Raw genomic sequence first — 23,496 nt, forward strand, 5'->3', positions numbered from 1 at the left:
GAGAGAGAGAGAGAGAGAGAGAGAGAGAGAGAGATTTTTATTTCAGATACCCATGTGGAAATAAAAACAATTATAAAAAATAGAAAACACATAAAACAAGATAAAACAAAGAATCGACAAGAAAAAAAAAAGCAAGAAATAAGCGAATCAAAAGAAGAAAACGCTCAGGTAACGCAACACAGACCAAGGTGTGGTGTGTGTGTGTGTGTGTGTGTGTGTGTGTGTGTGTGTGTGTGTGTGTGTGTGTGTGTGTGTGTGTGCCTGATTGACAATACATGAGGGAATAAGAACACTGCTATGTTCAGTATTTCAATTCCCGGCATGAGTTTTTGAAGCTTTATAAAATCACCAAATCGTAAGCAGGACCAATGTGGAAATGCGTCTTGGTACTGGAGGGGTTAATAATGTAGAAATATTGACACTATCTGTAGAACCATAAAAAAAACACAAAAAAAAGCGTGTAAATTTAAATAAAACCTTTTGAAATAGTGAAGCATAGAAGTGTTTGAGAGTACGAGCTTAGCCTTAGTGAGAGCAAGAGACAACACTAAGAGACCCATAAAAACACCTTAAAAAAAAAAAACGTGTAAATTTAAGTAAAACCTTTTGAAATTGTGGTGAAGCATAGAAGTGTTTGAGAGTACGAGTTTTAACCTTAGTGAGAGCAAGAGACAACAATAACAAACCCTCGCTCCTACCACTGCCTCTCCTTACGTCCCCTGCAGCGATTCAGTGAGAAGGAACCAAAAGTCATTCACCTTCACTTTAATAATCCCTCTTTTGATTGGCATTTGTATCGGTTATTTACATTAATTACGCTCTGAAGTGTGATTTGTTTGAACTTTAATTAAGGAAGAGGCGATAGAAACGTCTGAGATTTGAGTGGATGTTGTGATTACGAGTGTGTTTATAATTATAACTTGGCGGGGATTTCTAGACCAGACGACGATGTGCTGTAAGGTTTATTGTGACTAGAATGTTAGAGAGAGAGGGAGATATGGGGAAAGAGAGATAGGAAGGCTTGAATGTGCTTGAGAAAGAGAGAGAGCGCGCCCTCCCAGTCTTTGTTTTCTTTCGAGTATGAGGTGTGAAGAATGCACAGAAAGGCACAAGAGAGTGAGAGTATCCAAGTGTGTTAATTAGTGTGTCGCGGTGCATGAGGACCAGTGACAAAGTGATGATAATGATGGTGAAGTGAGGAGCAACAGTGACCACGAGTATTAATGTTCCTGCCTCTGCATCATTCCTGCTGGTGCAATTGAAGGGACAATAACCGTGTCTTGACCTCACTTTATTGTTCCTGGTGTTGACATTTTTCTAAGGTTGAGATTCCGTATGAAAATGTTTGATTAGCCACAGAGAAGAAAAAAACCATGAATACACACACACAGAGAGAGAGAGAGAAAGAGAGAAAGAGAGAGAAAGAGAGAGAAAGAGAGAGAGAGAGAGAGAGAGAGAAAGAGAGAGAGAGAGAGAGAGAGAGAGAGAGAGAGAGAGAGAGAGAGAGAGAGAGAGAGAGAGAGAGAGAGAGAGAGAGAGAGAGAGAGAGAGAGAGAGAGAGAGAGAGAGAGAGAGAGAGAGAGAGAGAGAGAGAGAGAGAGAGAGAGAGAGAGAGAGAGAGAGAGAGAGAGAGAGAGAGAGAGAGAGAGAGAGAGAGAGAGAGAGAGAGAGAGAGAGAGAGAGAGAGAGAGAGAGAGAGAGAGAGAGAGAGAGAGAGAGAGAGAGAGATATACACGTGTAGGTTTTGGCGACAGGCTGGCGGCGTGTTAGGGGCGGGCATGGCTGTTGTTGTGGTGGTGGTGGTGGTGGTGGTGTATTTCTCTCTAATCTTTCTCTTATTTCTTCCTCTGCTTAGTCTTCCCTCTATTCCCTAAGTCCTGCTACCGTCTTTCCTCACCCCTTTCATCATTTTCCCTCCGTGTTTCCTCCTCTCTTCCCTCCCCTGTTGAAACTGAGATAAGAAGATAGTAGCGGATTGAGGACAGGTGACGGATTGAGGACAGGTGAGGAAGAAGAGCCGGTGAGATGAGCAGCCTGTATCCACCTTGTTCCAGAACCCAGTGTACCTTTTCCTTCGCTGTGGCAATATTTATCTGAGACCATTACTTGTTATGTCTCCCTCATTCCATCCATCCTGCCTCCTCCTCCCTCAACTCTCTCCATTTTCTTAATTGGTTTGATAAATCTTGTGTCTTCCATTTGATTACAATATTTATCGAATCATGTCTCCCTCTTCTTCCCTATCTCCCTCCCTCTCCTCCCTCCCTCTCTTCCATCCAACCTCTCTCCCCCTCAGTGTGGCGCCAGTCTGTATCCCGGCGACAGGAGTCTATACCAGGAATCCTTCAATTAACCTCACCTGGCAACGCTGTCCAGGTGACCAGCGCCACGTAGGAGAGCAGCTTGACCTAGAAATACAGGGATGCTGTCGTGGTGGTAGTAGTGGTGGTGGAAATGGGAGAAAGGACAGGGATGCATCTTCTAACGTCTTATCGGTATTTTCATGCTTACTGCTTTTCCTAATTGTCTCTTCTCTTCTCCTGTGACCTCTATAGTATAATGTCTAACTATTTCTTTCTCATCCGTGCTCTGTCCACCTTCCTAATGCGATAGTAAGCCACACGCAGTCTTTCATTCCTATCATTGGCTAACTCTGCAACTCCCTGCCTGCTTCTGTACTCCATCCTTCCTACGACTTGAATTCTTAAAAGGGAAGTCTCAATTGGCTCTTTAGAGGTTTGCACCAGGATACACACACCGTTGTTTTCTTTTTATAGATTTTGCTCCCTCCATAGCCAGTTGCGTAAAAAAGGCAGTGAATATAAGAAAAATGCAGGGGAGGCGAGGGAAGCTGAGATGGGTGGCAGAGAAGAGGGAGATAAAAGACGAAGTGATGCTAAGTGGAAGACAGTTTAGATAAAGGTAATGATGCTGCGTGAAGGCTGGCAGGGAGTGAAAATGCGAGATGAAGGACAGGAAAAGTTCAGCTAAGAAGGAGAGTGGAAGGAAGATACGGGACGGAATAAGTGAGAGACGGGGAGAGAAATAGGAGGATAGTTTAACGAAAAGGAAAAAAAGATAAGAAAATGGAAGAAAGCAGACGAAAAATATCGATAGGGAATAGATATGTTGTAGAAAAAAAAAACTATGCATATTTGAGGTACAATTAGAGAAATACATCTGAAGTGAAAGTGTAAGAAGGAAAATTTATTATGAGAAATACAGATGTACAAGAAAAAGAACTAAGAGTCAGAAACTTATGAGATTTTGAAGATTTTGAGATGAGTACATTAGAAACAAGTTAGTAATGAGAAATGCAGGTGTGGGACGAAAGATATTAAAGATTTACGAATGATGTAGGAAAAAAGAAATACTGAACCAGAAGCTAAATCATAAAAAAAACATGAAAAGGTAAGAATTGAAGGTGAAGAAAGGAAACAATGTGTGTAATGTGAATTAACGCATTGACGAGGAAAGAAAAACAGGTAGAAAATAAAGGTGATTAGGTAGAAACTGAAGGTGATTAGGTAGAAACTGAAGGTGATTAGGTAGAAACTGGACAGGTAGAAATTGAAGGCGAATTGGTATAAACTGAAGGTGAATAGGCAGGCATTGAAGGTGTAGGCAGGCATTGAAGGTGAAGAATGTAAAGTGAATAATTGAATTGACGAGAAGGAGGAAAGGAGGAGTTGACTTGTTCTATCATTGTTAGATGTTTCCTCTTCTGGCGCAACGGTAACTGACTTTTTCCAAGCTGGGGACGCCGTAGAGAGAGAGAGAGAGAGAGAGAGAGAGAGAGAGCGTTGTATAAATATTTTTCTTTCTCTGTCAAAAAAATAAGTTAATTACCAGAAAATTTCTCGGTCAAATAAAGATAAAAACAGCAACCGTGAAGAGAAAAAATTTACAGAAACCGGTTTTGTGAAATTCGTTGTCTGGTTTCTCAAAGAATCTACGTAAAAGAACAGGTTAGTTGATATCAAGCTTTTTTTTTTCTGTGTGTGTGTTACGTAACTTGGTATTTTTTGTGACCGTTTGTTTACTTTAGGGAACACAAATTAGTAGCAGTAGTAAGAATAACCAGAACAACGACAATAACAACGACAATATCATCAACAACTGAAACAAAAGGAAAATATTCAAGACACTTTTCCATGAATTCGGGCTAACCCTTTCGTATCTGCAAGGGGACTGGCGACTCAGTGTGACTTTTATAGATATTTTTATTGTCCATAGCCAGTTTTCTCCTTTACATGAAAACAAGAAATGTAGATAGGGATGGCGCTGGTGGTGGTGGTGGTGGTGGTGGTGGCGGCGACGACTACGGTGGTGGTGGTGGTGGTCACGTGAGTAGGATCGTCCGCTGCCTCGTGCACCCTTGACAAAAAAAGAACCATAGAGGACGTTAGTACTAAAGAGACCCACCCTGTCCTTCCTCCTCCTCCTCATCGTCGTCGTCATCTCATATTTCTTCCTTCTCTTCATCTCATCACAGCCTTCTACAGCCGCCCTTTCTTCTCCTGACTTTTCTCACTGAAAGCTCGAGGCATGTAACTCACGCTCATCGTCGTCATCTCATATTTCTTCCTTCTCTTCATCTCATCACAGCCGCCCTTTCTTCTCCTCTGACTTCTCACTGAAAGCTCGAGGCATGTAACTCACGAGATAGAGATGAACACTGCCTTCTTCCACTAAAAAACAGGGATGTGGCCTTCTCTACCAGAATTGAAGAGAGTGGAGAAAACAGACAGTAACAAATACCACTTTAATGAAAGAAGAGCACTCCAACACACACACGAACTATATGGACGTTGGTCGCCCCTTAGAGAGGTAGTTGCCAATAAAAGTGGTGGTAAACCTTACCTCTAGCCTTCTTGTAGGAGAAATGTCCTGACACTGGGCCCTCATGGGCAGAAACAGCACCAACGACACTCAGCAGGGATGACCAGTCTTCTTTCCCACTTGTTCTTGGTTGCTAGAAGAAAGGCACACTCAGTAGAGTAGTTCATCAGAAAACTCTTAGGAAAACTTCGAACCACTGCGAGGTACCTCTTCTTCACCAGTTGATGCCTTACGACGGAGAGCCTGAAGGGAGGAACAAATTCTTGTTCTTGGTTGCTAGAAGAACGGCACACTCGGTAGAGTAGTTCATCAGAAAACTCGTAGGAAAACTTCGAACCACTGCGAGGTACCTCTTCTTCACCAGTTGATGCCTTACGACGGAGAGCCTGAAGGGAGGAACAAATTCTGCAGGCGAGAAAATTCCCGGGAAGTAACGTTAATAGGTTGGAGTTCTGGTAGCACAAGGGGATGAATTCTTCGTGCCGCGCGGCTCCGGGTTTCAACTTCAACCTTCTCAGGAACGTGACCAATGCCGAGGCAGACAAGCCTTTTTCATGTTATGGTCTGGTGTGCTCACTCCTTCCACATTACCAACCAGAACACTACAGAACTTGATTGGAGCACGAACAGCATCAACATAACCTTCGTAGAAGGGACAGCGAAGGTAGCATCGTATCTGAGTGAAGGAGTCCACTCTTCCTAAATAGTCAGAAACAAGAACTTTAGGACACTGGGAGAGTCTACATCGGGTAAGGCTTCCTCAGATACAAGGACACAGGAACAGCCAGTGTCACTTATGATGGTAGATACTCTCGCTCCATTGATGGTGCCAGAAGAAAAGTAGAGATCAGTAGTAGGATCACAAGCAGAAACCCACCTTATGTGTGTCTGGTTGAGGAGTGCTACCAGTCCTGAACAAAGCTGGATTTTAGAGACATCGAGGTCGAACGTGTCCTGGCTCCCCACAATTGTGACACCTGACGGGTGTCGAAGACTTCCTGGCCGGTGGAGGAGATCGGCGAGAAGCTTGGTTGGTGGTAGTTGGAGATGTAGGTGACGGCTTCGTCCAGCTGGGTGTGTCTCGGGTAAGCACAATGGGCAGCTGCCCAAATATCTGCAAGTTTGACAGCGTCGTCCAAGGTCTACACGTCGTTTTCTTTCAAGAAGGTTCTTATATCTGGAGAAATAGAGGCAAGAAACTAGTCCATAATTACAAAAGATCTGAGACTGAAACTTCTTAGGAGAGAGGATTTAAGTTTAGGCTAGTCACAAATTAAGTCATCAGCCAAGGTAGTGTAGATTTCTGCTAGCTTACCAGAGAGAAGACCACCCAGTCGAATGGCATAGTTGTCCTGATTAATGTTGAGCACGGCAGCAATAAGTTCAAAGCGTGTGAATTAGGAGGTCAGATCGTCTTGATAGACTAGTAGAGAACGTCGGGGAACAGTCCCACAATCCCCAGGCAAGATCACTGGATCTCGGTTTGTTCCTTGTTCTTGCAGTGACAGCTTTAATTCGGACATGGCAAGGGCATGTTCGATTTCCTTTCCTTCTTTCCTCTCTTCACCCTCTTTCGTCTCGTTGCAACGGTTGCCGAGTAGAAACAAGACTCACGTAGCTCGTCACTCCCGAGTCCCATCTCTTCCCAACTCAACTAGCTCCTTGATAGGAGACATGAACACAAAGGAAACAATAATCCGTGAATAAAGGACGCCCAAGGAAGCAATAGAGAAAAATACATGACGTCACAGGAAAAACTCCGCACCTGACAACATAAAGGACTCAACCGGAGTCCTTAAAGACGCAAGTGATTAGAAACAAGCCCTCACAAACCAACAGTCAAAAATACTCACTTCCGAGCCTTTGATAATGCGCCGGGGAAGGTAACACTACCTGTCCCCCAACGATGACCGTTAGCACTACATACTCCACAACAGAGGGTCGAGAAGGCACAGTCTTGGCGAGGTCGCCACTAGTGAATGCTCGAGGCAGGTAACTCGACAGATGGAAATAACACTGCCTTCTTCCACTAAAAACCAGGGATGTGGCCTTCCCTCCCAGAGCTGCAGAGGAATAAACAGAGTAATGAAAAAATGAAAGCACTCCAACACACTAACTATATGGACGTTCGTCGCCACTTAGAGAGGTTGTTGCTCTAGCGCTGGTACCACGCCCATCCACTTAACACACGGCCGTCCCGGGAGCAGCACACGGGTACAGGATCCCAAGGAGAGGACGAGGAATGGAGCAGGGTGTAGGGGTGAAGAGTAGGCAGAACGGTATCCAGCGGTGACCAGGATTGAAACAGGAGGTGGATGCAGAACCACCAGCAAGCCAGAGTAGTATGGTGGTTCATCCATAGGCTGGTCTGGACTCAGGCTGGCTACACACGGCTCCCAGGAGACTGGCTCAGGTCCCCAAAGCGAGCGGTGAGCAGGGCTTCACGGGAGAATACTTTTGGAGGCAGAGGCGAGTCTAGGTAGTGTTGACTCAGCCAGAGCTCAGGAGAATCTGCCTTCCCTCGGTCTCGTCGCCCAGGCGTCAGGTCGGAAGCCGGAATTCAGCGCAGGAGACGGTACCTCGAAGATCCGAAATGTGAAGCAAAGAGATAGTTCCAACAAAATGACCAATAAGCAAGAAGATAGTTCCAAAATACCCCGATAGTTTCTGGCCTCGTTACCTTTAAAGTAACAAGCTGATAGTTTAACCCCTAGTTGTCTTCACACTCACCTTTCTTCTTCTCTTCCTTTACTTTACTTTCCTGCTTTACTTTACTCCACTTTACTTCTTCATGATACTCGTGTAAAATCACCTCTCTCTTCTATCTTCTACTTGTTTTTCTTTTGTTTTTCTTCATTGTGTTATTTTCTTCTTTTCCGTATGACTGGTCTTTGCGATACTTATAAACACGCATCATTGGGCATATCATTGGTGCCTTTCTTATCTTTTTGCTCTATAGGACAAACCAATACTCACGCTCCAGCAAACATGATACCGCTATTTCTTACATTTACCAGACTCCTGTTAGTGCAAGTGACGAGAATTTCCAAGGGTGCTTTTGAAATCTTGAGCTGCGATTTAACACTACCACATCACCAATAAAAAAAAAAAGAGATAAAAGAAAAGAAAAAAAACTATCTAATTAAGGCTCGTATTCTCAAACACTCACCTCCACTATTTCAAAAGGCTTTATTTAAATTCACACGAGATTTTACGATTCTAGATACAAGATTTCTACATTATCAACTGTGGAAACACTTGAAAAGCCGCTAATCATCTCTGTAGCCTTGAAAAACAGTCCTAGAGAGAGAGATACAGATACAGATACAGATACATTTATTGGGTCTGTAAAATAGCCTGCAAACACTTACTAGTGATATGATACTAAATATATAATGACAATAATAAATTAGTAATAAAAATACTAATGACAATAATGATCGTAATGAACATAATAACATAACAATAAATAAAGATGTAAATGAAAATTGAGGTAAATAGTAAAACAAGTAGTAAGAAAAAATAAATAAAAGCAAAAGTAATAGTCATAAAGAGAAGAGAAGGAAATAATTATAACTAAAAAGAAAAGAGAGAGAGAGAGAGAGAGAGAGAGAGAGAGAGAGAGAGAGAGAGAGAGAGAGAGAGAGAGAGAGAGAGAGAGAGAGAGAGAAAGAGAGCAGACCCTTTTCTGAATACGGACCTAAAACACGTCTATCCATTGAAACACTACTAGACAAGAGAAGGAAGCAAAAGAACACGTCTCCTTGTGTCACGCCCCTTGAGTGTCCTGGCCAGACGTCCCTAGACCCTGATGATAAGGAAACACGAGGGCAAGGGCAAGAGAAGTGATGCCGACGGAGGTGGAGCTGAAGGCGGGGTAGGATGTGTAGAAGGGTGAGTGGTTGGCTTGAGAGAGACATTGGAGGCGGCAGGAAGGGTTAGTGTGGAAGGGTGGAGGGAAGGGGCGTGGTGGGGTGGTGGTGGGGGTTGGGGGTGGTGTTCTAGGAGGGTGTTGGGAAGGCCAGGGTCAGAAGAAGAGATGTGTTGTATACTGTTTGTTTCTCCACGTGTTAATTTTTGTTTCTTTCTTGTTTTCTCTCAGTTTCTTTTATGTTTTTTTTTTCTTTTTCTTCTCTCTCTGTCTGTCTGTTTGTCTTTGTGTGTCTATTTGCATTATTTTTGTTTGCCTGTTTGTATCTATGTCCGTGTTTGTCTCTTTATAATCATTCTGTTCTCTCTCTCTCTCTCTCTCTCTCTCTCTCTCTCTCTCTCTCTCTCTCTCTCTCTCTCTCTCTCTCTCTCTCTCTCTCTCTCTCATCTACCTTTGTCCTCCTCTCCTCTACTCTCCTCTCCTCGCCTCGCCTCGCCTCGCCTCTCCTCTCCTCTCCTCTCCTCTCCTCTCTCTCTCTTCTCTTCTCTTCTTTCCTTGCCACTCTCCTCTCTTCTCTCCTCTCCACACAGCCGCCGATTGACTCAGAGCTATCATGTTTTATTTTCCTGCAATAAGGCACTTGAAGGCGTCCTTGTCTAGCATATTAACACGGAAATCTTTCTTGCGCATTCATAAAACCCCGGAAAGCCCGTTAGTGTGATTAACATAGATATCTCAGCCCTCCTTTCCTTCTAGACACTTGGTTACTGAGGGACAACACAATGGGAGTTTTGTCTTATCACGCTTCCTGTAAAGTTGTATGAATGTAGTATGTGTATGAGAAAAAACGTTTAGTATCAGGAAGGTTAATACGTACATCGCCATTAAGTTGAAAAGAGTAGTGTTGAATATATTGTATCGTGTCTTTAGTAGCATTTAGTGACGTTAACTCCTTCAGTACTGGGACACGTTTTTTTACCATGAGATTTGTGGACGATTAGATCATTTTTATCTACATTAGGAAGAATCTATGGAGGTTAGAAGTTTGATAGCCACATTCTTCACTATTTTGATCCCCACTTGAGTTTCTGAAAATATATAAAATCACCAAATATTTAGCAGAGTGAATATGGAAACGCGTCATGGTGTTGAAGGGGTTAATGCCTTTAGTAATAAGAGGCAGTGAAGTTCATTATAACGTACATCTCGTGCCATTCAGTTTTAATTGTAAGAGCCTCAGTGAAATTCAGTAATGTTTTAATGCCGTTCAGTACAATTAAATGACTCTAAAGTTCATTAAGTAACTAGTAGACATTATTACTCCATGGTTATATGTTATCGATCTTCTTTTTTTAACTTTTAACTCTTCAGTACTGGGATGCATTTTTACCTTGAGATTTGTGTACGATTAGACCATTTTATTGACATTAGGAACGGTCTATGGAGGTGAGAAGATTAATAGCCACAGTCTTCACTATTTTAATCCCCACATAAGTCTCTGAAGCTGTGTAAAATCGCCAAATATTAGTAAGCAGAATGAATATGGAAAACCGTCATGGTGCTCAAGGAGGTTAAATACTTCCATATCCTCGAAAAAAAATAATTAGCTTGATATTCTTTCGTTTCTATATGTTCTTGTCAATTCTAAACATTTTTCAACACTTCTGGATATTAGCGGGTGGTTGTGGCAATGAAAGGGTTGATACTTCCAGCCTGTGATCCACTACGCACTTCTGACGCCTCTCCTTCTTGTGACCTCAGCTCTACTCGCCTCTGTGTCGCTTCCCGGTTGTCTTGTAGAAGGATAGTAAATGATGAGAGCAGATAAATATAATAGATAAATAAATTCTGTGTGATAAGTTGCGATATATTTACAAAGGAAGGCTGAATGCAAACACACACACACACACACACACACACACACACACACACACACACACACACACACACACACACACACACACACACACACACATATGCAGACACACGTGACTCTAGCCTCAAAACTCAAAAAAAAAAAAAAAAAAAAAGAATAAGAAAGTGTGGCCATTTATAACGAATAGAGCAATTTTTGTAAACTTTGGGAGACGAACAAACAAACATAAACGAAGAGCATGACTGGCAGAGAGAGAGAGAGAGAGAGAGAGAGAGAGAGAGAGAGAGAGAGAAAGAGAGAGTTTATATAGGTCATCTTAACCTCAACAATTAATGCGCGAATTTCAAGGTTACCACCACCACCACCACCACCACCACCACCACCACCACTTGATTTGTTTGTAATAGCCTTTCATTTTCCACAGTTTATTTATTTATTTATTTTTTTTATTTTATTTTGTGGTGTATCATTTTAAAATACATCTTGTTATTCGCTTTCCTTTTTTGGCTTCAAGAGTGACGTGTGTGTGTGTGTGTGTGTGTGTGTGTGTGTGTGTGTGTGTGTGTGTGTGTGTTCTTATTTGTTGACTTGTTTTCTTTACCTTTATATTTTTTTTTTTTACTTTCCATCTTATCTGACCATTTTTCGTTCATTAATGTGTATATAACTCTCTCTCTCTCTCTCTCTCTCTCTCTCTCTCTCTCTCTCTCTCTCTCTCTCTCTCTCTCTCTCTCTCCCCCTTACATGTGAGTAAACAAAACAGAACAACATATTTCAAAACACTTAAGCGCCGCACTTCCACTACATTGAAAAGACTGTAGTGGCAAATTACACGTGTTTTTAACGATGCTTCTACGGTTAAAATGACAGATTAAACAAGACTTCTTCATTAACCCCTTCAGCACCGGAACGCATTCTTACCTTGAGTTTTGGGTATGATTAGACGATTTTATTGACATTAGGAAGGGACTATGGAGGTCAGAAGATTAATGGCCACAGTCTTCACTATTTTAATCCTTACATGAGTTTCTGAAGCTGTATAAAATCACCAATTAGTAACTACAACGAATAGGAAAGCTCGTCATGGTACTGAAGGGGTTAATAAGAGGGAAAACTTACTTATAAGAACCCGGCAAGTAATCTCTATAGCCTTGGGGAGCAGTCGTGGTGAGAGAGCAAAGCGTTTATAAATACTAGCCAGAAATAAAGAAAAATAAGAGGAAATATGGTGGGAGAAAATGAGACCAGAGTAATTGCACTAAAAGGATTGGGTACGAAGGTAGTGGTGGTGGTGGTGGTAGTGGTGGTGGTGGTGGTGGTGGTGGTGGTGCATGACACGATGGATAACACATGTGTGGCCTCAATGTTGGTGTTGAGAGTGACTTGGACTTTAAGAGATGCCACCTGTAGAGTGTGTGTGTGTGTGTGTGTGTGTGTGTGTGTGTGTGTGTGTGTGTGACTTTCGGTGTCATCCTTTTCTGTGAGACTTGTGATAAATAGGGCAAATGTGTGTGTGTGTGTGTGTGTGTGTGTGTGTGTGTGTGTGTGTGTGTGTGTGTGTGTAATGACAATGCTCTATTGAACTAAATGAGAAAAGGCTGGCAATGAAGTCACCGTTTTGTCAAGAGAGAGAGAGAGAGAGAGAGAGAGAGAGAGAGAGAATTCCCTTTTATTATTACCTCAGCTCTATAATTTGTTTGGATTTTTTCTTTTGTATTTTTCATAATTTCATTTTAGATTTCATTACAGTTATCTTTTCTTTCAATCAATATACCATCCAACGTGTGTGTGTGTGTGTGTGTGTATGTGTGCGTGTGCTTGTGCGTGTGCTTGTGCGTGTGTGTGTGTGTATATATGTGTGTATAAGATAAGGCCGGGCAAAGAGTAAGGGAAAGCAAGCATCGGTGAATATTGTAAATGCGAAGGTATTGGTTTCACTGGAATCCATAAGAGGAAAGGACCATGAGACTGCGGAACAAGTGAAGGGCGCCAGCTGGTCCACCACAACACTCGCTGCGCGCCGGAAAGGAAGCTCAAGTAGACTCCACAGGTTTTTAACTTTTCCACACGAGCGCCAGATGAAGGACTGAAGGGAACACGCAGGTAGGGAGGTGAAGGGAATCTGAGAAGCCTTGTGTTCAGCTTTTACTGCATGGAAGATTAAATGAGATAAGGTTTCTTTTTTTTTTTTTCTTTTCTATCTTTCACAGGTAGATGAAGAATAGAAAGGAAAAGATCGAAGGTGTGTCTGCGTTCAATTTTTACTAGCAAGGCGATGGAAGATTAAAGAAGAGAAGGTTTATTATTTGTATTTTTCACAGTAGTAAATGAAGGATTGAAAAGAAAAATAAAGGGAAATGTGAGTGTTTGTCTTCTACTTTTACGAGCGAAGAGATAGAAGATTAAAAAAGAGAAGGTTTATTTTCTTTTGTATTTTCACAGGAATAGTAGATGAAGGATTGAAATTAATAGATAGAAGAATATGTGAGTCTTTGTCTTCTAATTTTACTAGCGAGGAGACGGAAGATTAAAGAAGAAAAGGCTTATTTTTTTTTTGCCTTTCACAAGAGTAGTAGATGAAGGATTAAAAAGAATAGATGGAAGGAAATTTGAGTGTTTGCGTTCAACTTTTACGAGCGAAGAGATGGAAAGTTAAAGAAGATTTTTTTTTTCTTTCACGGGCGTAATAGATGAATAGAAAGGAATAGATAGAAGGAAATGTGTGTGTTTGTGTTCAGTTTTGACTTGCAAGGAGATGAAAGATTGAAGAAGAATATTTTTTTTTCTCCTTTTTGTCTTCGTATCTTCTACAGGAAGATGAATAGAAATGAATTGATAGAAGGGAAATGTGAGTGTTTGTGTTTAACTTTTACTTGGGAGAAAATGGAAGATTGAAGTAGATAAGGTGTTTCTGATTTTTTTTTATCTTTTACAAGTCGATGAAAGTTTGAAAGGAAAAGATAGAATGAAATGAGAGCGTTTGTTTTCACATTTCACTTGGGAGAAGATGGAAGGCTGAAGAAGAGAAGGGGGTCTCTTTCATGTTTTAAAACGGGGCGAAATGAAATACTGAAGGGAGTAGATAACAAAAGAAAATGTGACTCTGTTCAACTTTAACTAAACATGGAAGATTGAAGAAATGCTTAGAAAAAAAAAGAATCAACGAATCTTGTTACACTTAAACCCTTCCATCACTCTGCTTGCCTTTCCTTAATATTCAGATTCCTGTAAACATTTTTGTCTTATGATTTGTACAAGAAAGTGAAAAACAATAGTTAGGAAGAGGACAGACTATCTACCGCTGTGGGCTGAGGCAGGAAACAAAGCAGCAGAAGGCAACGATAACTGCTCCACAATTGTTTCTAAATGCGCAGTAACTAGAGGGGGGGGTGTGGAAATTATGCCTCGACAGGAACTCAAGGCTATTACTGGACACGTCTGGCTTATTTCACAGGAGTCTTCAGGAGGGAATCATAACTGTCAGGGTGAAGGGTTCAGGACAAACACCGATGGGGATTATTTTAGATTTTTGCTTTATTTTATTTTTATATTTGTACAATTTTACGATTTTGAGAGGTGGGGGAAGATCTCAGGTATTATTATTGTATATACAGAAACACTAGCGAAATAGGTCTAGTAGTTTCTTTTGCAATTATGATTAGAGACCAAGTAACCTTCTGCACTAACTTCCAAGGTGTGTGTGTGTGTGTGTGTGTGTGTGTGTGTGTGTGTGTGTGTGTGTGTGTGTGTGTGTAGGTGTTAGCATATGACTGTATGTACTTTCACTTAATTCTTCTGTGAGATATTGTATTATGCGTTGTACTTTTACTTTCCTCAGTACACGTGCTGGTGTGTTTATGTGTATACTTATGTCAGTGAGTGTATGAGCACGTCAGCATATAGGAATCGAGGTCACACGCGTCCTTCAGAGCAGGGTGACGTGCGGGAGGCGTGGCGGCGCGACACTATGGGCGACGTGCGGCGTGGCACAAGGGCAGTTTCGGGAGGAGGCCGCGAAGAATTAGCAAATACAAACAAACACACTGACCACGACGACAACGATGTCTGTGTTTACGTGTGTCTGGAAGGTTTTAGGGGGTGTGGTGGTGGGGAGTAGGGAGTTTATGGGGTTTTAGGGGGGGATCTGCGTGCGTCACTCCCCTAAGGTTGTTGGGTCCGTGATATTGAGGTTCGGAACAGGCACGTGTGGGGGTCTTGAAACCTTGAAGGGCTCGTTGATGACTGCGGCTTATTGGGGCAGGGGTTTGTTGATGGGGGGGGGCGGGTATTGTTGTGATGGCTTGGTTTAGAAAGGGGTTTATTTTTATCTTCTTGTTTTTGTTCTTAACCTCTCCAGTACCATGACGCGTTTCCATATTCATTCTGGTTACTATTTAGTAGTGATTTTATACTGCTTCAGAAATTTATGTGTGGGATTGAAATAGAGAAGATTCTAGCCATCAATCTTCTGACCTCCATAAACCTTTCCTAATGTCAATAAAATGGTCTAATCGTACAGAAATCTCAAGAAAAAATGTTTCCTAGTGTTGAAGGGGTTAATTTAGTTTTAGGCCCTAGTCAAATGTTCATCCTCCTTGGAAATACAACGCTATAAGGTCTTTCATTTCATTCAACATGTGTGCTGTGGTTCGGAGATGGGTAAAAAAGTAAATAGCCAAAAATAAATCAATGGATCATGAAAAGAAGTTTACACATTACGTCTCCCAGAAAGAATGAGGCGCACAGGAATGAGAAAGAGACTATTACAGAGAGTGAGGTGTGTCGGTGAGTGAGGCGGACAGAATAGGGATGAGAGTAAATAGAAAGTGTTCAGCGAGGCAGCGAGACGGAGGAGGCATTCAGTTAGCAAGTTCAGAGGAGCAGTAACATTGGAAAATAACGGTAGAAGATGAATTTGTAACAGAGCGGCGGCGAGTGAGAGAATCCTGGCAGTTTATTAGAGGCGAGGAATCGAAAACGGAAAAATATTTAATCATAGTTCATACGAGAAGTTGTTAGTAAAATATATTGTGTGTCCTTGCTGAATAAATGACTAACACTTACCTGACCACTGTTTACCTGTCTGCCACCAAGATGAAAGCTCGCCAACCACTCCACCAGCATATGTTCAGTCTACTCTCAAACGCTGTCTCCACACACTCCTCAAAGGGACAGAGTGGGAGACATCTTATTTTGAATCATTCCTCCTCCACACCTTCACTTCTCTCCAAAGGCCGTAGATGAAGTACGATGGGGCTTTAAGGGTGTTTTTATAGTTATTGTGGCAATTTAACAAGATTTCCATAGTATTTGACAGGAGAACTACTATTGAGAACCTAACTGTCGTGGCAGATTAACAAGATTTCTGCAGTATTGACAGGGGAAATACTATCGACAACCTAATTATCGTGGCAGATTAACAAGATTTCTGCAGTATTGACAGGAGAAACACTATTGAGAACCTAATTATCGTGGCAATTTAACAAGATTTCTACAGTATTGACAGGAGAAACACTCGTGAAAACTCGACTAATCATATTTATGGCTTTGGAAAATAGCCGGTGTTGAGAGAGCAAAGCGTTTCGGAATACGGGTCTTATCATTTAGCGAGCGTGTTGTCTGTCAGGTGTCATGAGTATATTAGTCAGAGAATTTGTATCATTAATGTCGATATAAGATCTGCTGCGTGTGTTGTAACCTGTCCTACATGGTCTGGGTTGTGTGTGTTGGTGTCTTGCCTCCCCCAGAGTATCGTTATCATATTCGTTGTAACGTCTCGCTGGACACATGCTGGTTTCTGCGAATATCAATAAGTTTACATAGTGAGTGATCAGTGTCGGTGCGTTCTGACTCTGATTTCTAAATGTCCGTTCTGTTTCGTTGTACTTCATTGTATTTCATTATATTTCAAGGCGCTGGTCCAAGTGGCATTTTAACTTTAATATGTGAAGGGCTGGTTAAGTCTCTGTTGGTCCGTGCCTTCCCTCTGGCTTAAGCTTGGCATTCTGTCCTCGCATGCCTACTTTGATTTATAAAGGACTGTGTTTTGTTAATGGATTTTAATTTGGGTATTTGTACATTCGCTCTTTATATAATTTCCATCACTAAAGACTCTTCGTTCAGTCATCCATAATACGCAGCATGGTTTCCTTACTTCGCAGCAAGTACTGCAACTAATTCGTATAGTGTAAACATTCATTTATTGATAAACTTATAGACGTGGTGAACAGTCAAAGCGTTATATTTATAGACAAAACATAATTGATTTAGTAACTACTGACACACACACACACACACACACACACACACACACACACACACACACACACACACACACACACACACCAGAGGCTGTTCTTATTTGATAATAATGTACACGCTTGGGTTGTGTCTGTGATTTTCCTTAATTATTTGCATATATAAGTGACTGAGTGTTCAAGGAATGCGTATCTTATCTGAGTGGACCTTATCAAACTTATGTTGACACCACCACCACCACCACCGCCGCCAAGACACGAGCTGTTCAGCTTCACGACGCTCCGATCAATTAACAGGAAAAATTATACACTTTCGTAATACCAACTGGCCCCATATGACCTCCCTATTGCGGCACGACCACCACCACCATATCCAGCCCAGCCCACTTCACCACCACCACCACCACCATCACTGTTACTATTACCAGAATGACAAACACACACACACACACACACACACACACACACATGTCTTCTCGAATGAAACACAAGCACCTTTCCTCGTAACAACTTTCCTCTTCCCTGCTCGTGTTCTGCAAAACTTCGAAGTTCCGGAGTGTTGTTAGTGTGTGATTCTTTTGGAAATTTCTGGATGTTTCGCTCCGTATAGTTCTGATTACACACACACTCTCTCTCTCTCTCTCTCTCTCTCTCTCTCTCTCTCTCTCTCTCTCTCTCTCTCTCTCTCTCTCATACAAGGTACATACACTACACTAAGTAAAAATATTGAAATATTAAGAACCAAAGATACACTGCCTGTACCTGTGTGTGTGTGTGTGTGTGTGTGTGTGTGTGTGTGTGTGTGTGTGTGTGTGTCTGTCTGTGTGTGTGTGTGTGTGTGTGTGTGTGTGTGTCATTAGGCAACGGCCTGCACTCCTAACGACGCTACTACCACTGTTACTACTACTACTACTACTACTACTACTACTACTACTACTACTCACTTTAGCCTCCTCCTCCTCCTCCTCCTCCTCCTCCTCCCCTCCCTTCACAGCTAGACACGTGTAAAAGAGGAGGAGGAGGAGGAGGAGGAGGAGGAGAAGGTTTGTTTATTGAGACATGCTTGTGGTGATATTGATAGTAACTGATTGGTAAAGGGGGGAGGGGGAGCTTATAACCTCTCTCTCTCTCTCTCTCTCTCTCTCTCTCTCTCTCTCTCTCTCTCTCTCTCTCTCTCTCTCTCTCTCTCTCTCTCTCTCTCTCTCAATGCAATTTATAGTGTGTTAGTATATTTCAATAAACAATAAAGAGAGAGAGAGAGAGAGTAGCTGTTACCATGTAAGAATTAAATGTTTATTAAATTGAAAATATGTTGAAGCTCTTATATTATGAGAGAGAGAGAGAGAGAGAGAGAGAGAGAGTAGTTGTTACTAGGTACGAGTGAAAAAAATGCCGACGAAGCTCCATATGAAGCAGCGTTGGAGGCTTGAAGACAGCGAGTGGTCGGGGGTTGGGGCAGGCTATTGCGGCTGGGCAGTGTTTCTGCATGCACCACACCTCTAGCAAGCTCCCGTCTTGACCTCCTGTCACCCTCGCCACTACAGCTTCAGTGGGAGTCTTTTGATTTCCTCGCGGTGACCTTTCTCGTCTTGACGGACGGAACCTGGGGTTGGGCACAGCAAGGCAAACGTTGCCATGGCCACCGCGGCGTACATCTGGCAGCTCGCCGGGCAGGACCTGTTACTTGCCCGCGCCCCGGTCGGCCACCAGTCACCATACTCTGGCTGTCCACGCAACAGCTTGGCTCGCTGCTCGCCGCCCACGCACTCCTCGTGAGCACCTCTAGAGCCTGCCCGGCACATCTTCCGTGATCCAACCACTTCCTCTCGCCTTCCCGCAGGGCTCCTGACAGCCCCGCGTGAACTCCGCATCACTCGAACAGAACCGTCAGTATTCAGGGTGTTTCTGGTGCTGCTGTCTCGCCGGTGCCACCGCCGCCACTCCACCTCACCTCCACGTCATTCCTCCACCACCACCACCACCACCTCCGCCATGGCATACACGCGGCGCCAGTGGCTCATTCTGGTGGTGTTCAGCTTCGCACAGTTCTGTAATGCAGTGTGTGTGTCGCTGCAGGCACCCTTCTACCCGGCAGAAGCAGAGCGCAAGGGCGCCACGGCCTCGCAGTACGGGCTGGTGTTCGGGGTGTTTGAGCTGACAGTGTTCCTGGTGAGCCCCGTGTATGGCCGCTTCATGACCCGATGGGGCCCCAAGTTCATTAACAACGCCGGTATCTTCACCGTGTCCGTCATGTGTATTCTGTTCGGCTTCCTGGACCGCATCAACGACACCGACGCCTTCATCGGCTGTTCCTTCGCCGTCAGAATCGTGGAGGCGATGGGGAACGCTGCCTTCATCACCTCCGCCTTCAGTATCATTGCTAAGGAGTTCCCCAAGAACGTGGGGTCCGCCTTCGCCTCCATGGAAACGTTCTTCGGCGTGGGTCTCATCGTGGGTCCCACTGTGGGCGGCGCCCTTTATGAGCTGGGCGGCTACACCTTGCCCTTTGCCGCCATGGGGGGCGTCCTGCTGGGGGCGGCTATAGTCACCACGTGTTGCCTTCCGTCCGAGGGCGCCGAGGCAAGCACAGAGTCCCAGACGAGCCCCGGTCATTTCTTCGCCGCCATCAAGCTGCCGTCCATCGCGCTGGGCTGCTTCGCTATCGTCTGTGCCTCCATCAGCATCGGCTTCCTGCAGGCCACCCTGGAGCCTCACCTGCGCCCCCTCAACCTCACGCCCGTACAGATGGGACTCATGTTCATTCTGAACGGCTCCACCTACGCACTGCTGGCACCCTTCTGGGGCAAGATGTGTGACAGCTACTTGTCGCCCCGCACGCTCATCACTTTCGGCGCCATAGTGGTGGCGATTGCTTTCACATTAATCGGACCGATGCCCTTCGTGCCCGTCAAGCTGAGCCTCGCTGTCTGCATCGTCTCGCTCATCGTGCACGGTATTGGATTCGGCGCTGTGCTGGTGTCAACATTCGCCGGTGCTCACCGGGACGCCTTAGCTCACGGCTTCCCCGACGATCTCAGCACCTACGGCCTCGTGTCTGGCATCTGGACCTCGACCTTCGCCCTTGGCTGCTTCATCGGGCCGTCAGCTGGCGGCGTCCTCGTGGACTACATAGGGTTCCCCTGGACCACCGTGATCGTGACTGTACTGCACATCCTGGTAGCCCTCAGCACGGGATTCTACATCTGCTGCGCCTTGCCCCCAGACACCGTGTACCCGTCCGTGCACGACAGTCTGGCTCGCTCCAAAGACGAGCGACAGTCGTTGCTCGTGCCGGGCCAGGACGACGACGACTCCACGTACGGAAGCGCTGGGTCTTCTAGGGAGAACCTTGGCACGCTTCCCTGAGTCTTCTGATGTTCTTTTCCTCGCTGCAAGCCTGCCCCGCCAGCCCGCGGGGACAGTAGGTGCAGCAGAGGGCATGGATCTCCTTAAATGGCGGGATCCTCGGCGCAACCGCGTGACCTGAGAAGTTCAAAGCGCTGGATGGCGGCGAGGACACTGCCTGCAGGCCGCCCGCACTATTGAAGGGGCAGTGCAGCCATTATACACTCCCTCCATTATACACTCCCTCCACGCTCCCGGCATCCCCCTTTCCCCCCCACCGTGTGAGGCAGCTTCGAGTCGCGCGGTGCTGGAACGACTATTTGCTCAATTGTGTATACTGTATGTTTATTGTTAATTGTTGTGTAGATGTACATATACGAGTATATATAATTATATATTAAACCGAAAGAGAACATGTCTTATTGATCCCTTGTGTGTGCGAGAGAGAGAGAGAGAGAGAGAGAGAGAGGCCAGCAGGTTGAGGATGGCCCTGCTTGTTTTACCTGACTGCTGTTACCGGAATCAACAGGTGATTTTCGGACTCCAGCTGCGCCTTCACAGCGTTTCTAGGGCCTCGCTGCACGCCCTGCCACTCTGCCAGTCTGGAGAGGGAGAGGGGGCGACGAGAGGGGAGAGTCTGCCTGAGAATGGTGGGAGGGAGATGGAAGTGGCGAGACGAGATATCTAGGCTGTGTACACATGGGTATTGAAGGCCACGGCGATACAGATGTACACACACACACACACACACACACACGATGCACAAGTGTGTACGTCTTGTTTGCCTCTGTGTGACTCTCAACACCAGACACTTGTTGGTTGTTGTCATGGTGATGCTGTGGTGATGGCGGCTCTTGACTCCCGCGTGGGCAGCAGCAGCAGCAGTAACAGCAACAACAACAGGAGGAGGAGCGTTGCACCAGATGACCTTGGGAGAGTCTTTTTCATCACTCTAGAAAGGCAGGAGTAGGCAGGGTCGGTCTCTCTCTCTCTCTCTCTCTCTCTCTCTCTCTCTCTCTCTCTCTCTCTCTCTCTCTCTCTCTCTCTCTCTCTCTCAATAAATTCCAAATATTTTACACTCTATTTTTAACGCTATTAGTCCGTCGTTCTCCTCCTCCTCCTCCACCTCCACCTCCACCTCCACCACCTCCTCCTCCTCCTCCTTCTTGTGATCCACCGCTTCCACATTGCCGCCTGGTGCCCTAAACAAATCCACCGCCACCCCCTTCTCCCCTCCATCATTCACGCCTTTCCTTGTTGACTCCGCGGACTCACTGCTGGACTTTCACCGTCATCTTGCTTATTTAGGACCGAGGGCGCGGGAGGCACGAGGCGGCCACATGCAGAGGCGTGAGGGGCGGCCTACTGCGCATTTTCCCAAGAGTCGAGGCATCCAAGTCTTTGAAGAACATCAAGGCAGGGACTCGTGATTGTTCTCGTGCTGTCATTCTGGGGGTTTAATTCCCGTGAGATAAGGGTAAGGGTAGGCAAGCCATTGGTTTCTCTGTTATGGCTGAGATTAATCCCTTGAGTGCCATGACGCGTTTTCATATTCGTTCTGCTTACTATTTGTTGATTTTATACAGCTTCAAAAACTCATGTGAGGGATTAAAATAGTGAAGACTCTGGCTATTATTCTTCTGACCTCCATATGTCAATAAAATGGTGTGATCGTACATAAATCTCAAGGTGAAAATGTGTGTGTATTGAAGGGGTTAATGTATCTTAGGAGGAGGCAGTTGACACCTGCCGAAACGATAACATCTCCCAGTGAGGTTCAATAGCACTGGTTCAGAGGGTGCTGTGAACTTTTCATTGAAGCCACCTGTAACCTCACTGAACTTTGTCCCCTTTGTCTCACAGCACAAGGGGACACTCACCGCCTGCCTTCTAAAGATAACTCTCTTCCTTCTCACAAAACTACTTGCATTTAACTACACATACATTCTTTAGGCAAAATTTAGAATTGGAAAAAAAAAAGACTGTCATCCTTGGAGTTCCCTTCTAACCACATTTCCTTCAACCTGTTTGTACACCGGCATCTCAGTGAGCTTTTTTTTAATCACAGTTTTTGTTTCCCTTGACCGGGTTTCCCTCTTACATAAAAAAAGTCCATGTTTTTTTTTATATCGTGGTGGTATTAGTGAGGTCCCGTGTTATTTGGTGGGATAATACGGGATTTGAAATAGGAAAGGTATTGTTTTATGTTATGTTTCGTGAGGCTGAGGTTAATGTTTATAGGCTGATAGTGTAAGAGTGAAGATAAGAAAGTCATTGGTTTATCTGTTACATCTCGTGTCACTGCTCAGATTCCCGTTAAATCTTTAAAGACACAGATTCCTATATAATGTGTCTCACTTTGAATCTCTTAAGATAATGGACTATATTCTGTAACATTCCCGCCCTAACGATTTTCAAAAGGCTGTGATTGAATTTAGAGTTTTTAACCCCTTCAGTACCTTGTCGCGTTTCCATATTCATTCTATTTACTATTTGGTGATTTCATACAGCTTCAGAAACTCATGTGAGAATAAAAATAGTTACAACATTGGCCATTAATCTTCTGAGTTCTATTAACCCTTCCTGATGTAAATAAAATCGTCTAATCATATTCAAAACTTAAGGTAAAAATGCGTCCCAGTTCTGAAGAGGTTAAGGGTATTTTTTTTATGGTTGAAGTGAAAAATGATCAAGATTTCTACATTTACTAACAGGAGAAACAGTCTTTTGAGAATCCTCCTAACCATCTCTTTATACCACTGGAAATAAGTTGTGTTTGAGAGAGCAAAGCGTTTCTGAATACCGACCTTTTAATGAACAGTACAAGAGTTGAGATAATAAGACACTGATTTTTTTTTTCCTTCTATTTCTTACCTTTGATTAGATTTCCGTGAGATCTTTAGTGAACAATATCAGTAAAGATTGTGTAGATATCGATCTTATCTGTTACTTTTCTTAGTTTAGTTTCCTGTAAGATATTTAACGAAGCAGAACAGGAGTTAGTGGAAATGACAACTTTTCTATTGTATGGTGTTGTAACGAGATTCACTTAAGATCTTTGGCGGATTCTACACACATTGAGAGAGAGAGAGAGAGAGAGAGAGAGAGAGAGAGAGAGAGAGAGAGAGAGACTGACCTTTACAGTCAACAAATGCAAACACACACACACACACACACACACACACACACACACACACACACACACACACACACACACACACACACACACACACACAGATGCATACGAAGATGCAGACAATACAATAAAGATTAAGAAACTGCCAAGTATTCTTTTGCAACACACA

At 44.0% G+C, this 23,496-nt stretch overlaps 1 protein-coding gene and 2 long non-coding RNA genes across 4 annotated transcripts in view; 2 read left to right on the plus strand and 1 right to left on the minus strand.

The window, feature by feature from the left end:
• LOC123515410 overlaps positions 1-21,652 on the plus strand; it is a 143,095-nt gene extending 121,443 nt beyond the window's left edge. The window contains exon 5 of the long non-coding RNA XR_006677870.1: positions 21,500-21,652. This is a non-coding gene — a long non-coding RNA (uncharacterized LOC123515410). The remainder of the gene's footprint in view (positions 1-21,499) is intronic.
• On the minus strand, positions 4,206-8,035 carry LOC123515409. 2 transcript variants are annotated; one of them, XR_006677869.1, is made up of 2 exons: positions 5,720-8,035; positions 4,206-4,377 (listed from the first exon to the last, which is right to left on the minus strand). It is a non-coding gene; the product is annotated as an uncharacterized LOC123515409 (long non-coding RNA). The 2 variants fall into 2 exon arrangements; XR_006677868.1 differs by having other exon boundaries at positions 4,864-8,035.
• Positions 18,810-20,601, plus strand: LOC123515406 (MFS-type transporter SLC18B1-like). The gene has a single exon (XM_045273950.1). It carries the CDS (start codon positions 18,839-18,841, stop codon positions 20,210-20,212), a length of 1,374 nt encoding a protein of 457 aa, XP_045129885.1. The 5' UTR covers positions 18,810-18,838; the 3' UTR covers positions 20,213-20,601.
• Positions 21,653-23,496: the final 1,844 nt, after the last annotated feature.

The sequence above is a fragment of the Portunus trituberculatus genome, chromosome 39 (genome assembly GCF_017591435.1).
Source record: "Portunus trituberculatus isolate SZX2019 chromosome 39, ASM1759143v1, whole genome shotgun sequence".
Taxonomy (NCBI): domain Eukaryota; kingdom Metazoa; phylum Arthropoda; class Malacostraca; order Decapoda; family Portunidae; genus Portunus; species Portunus trituberculatus.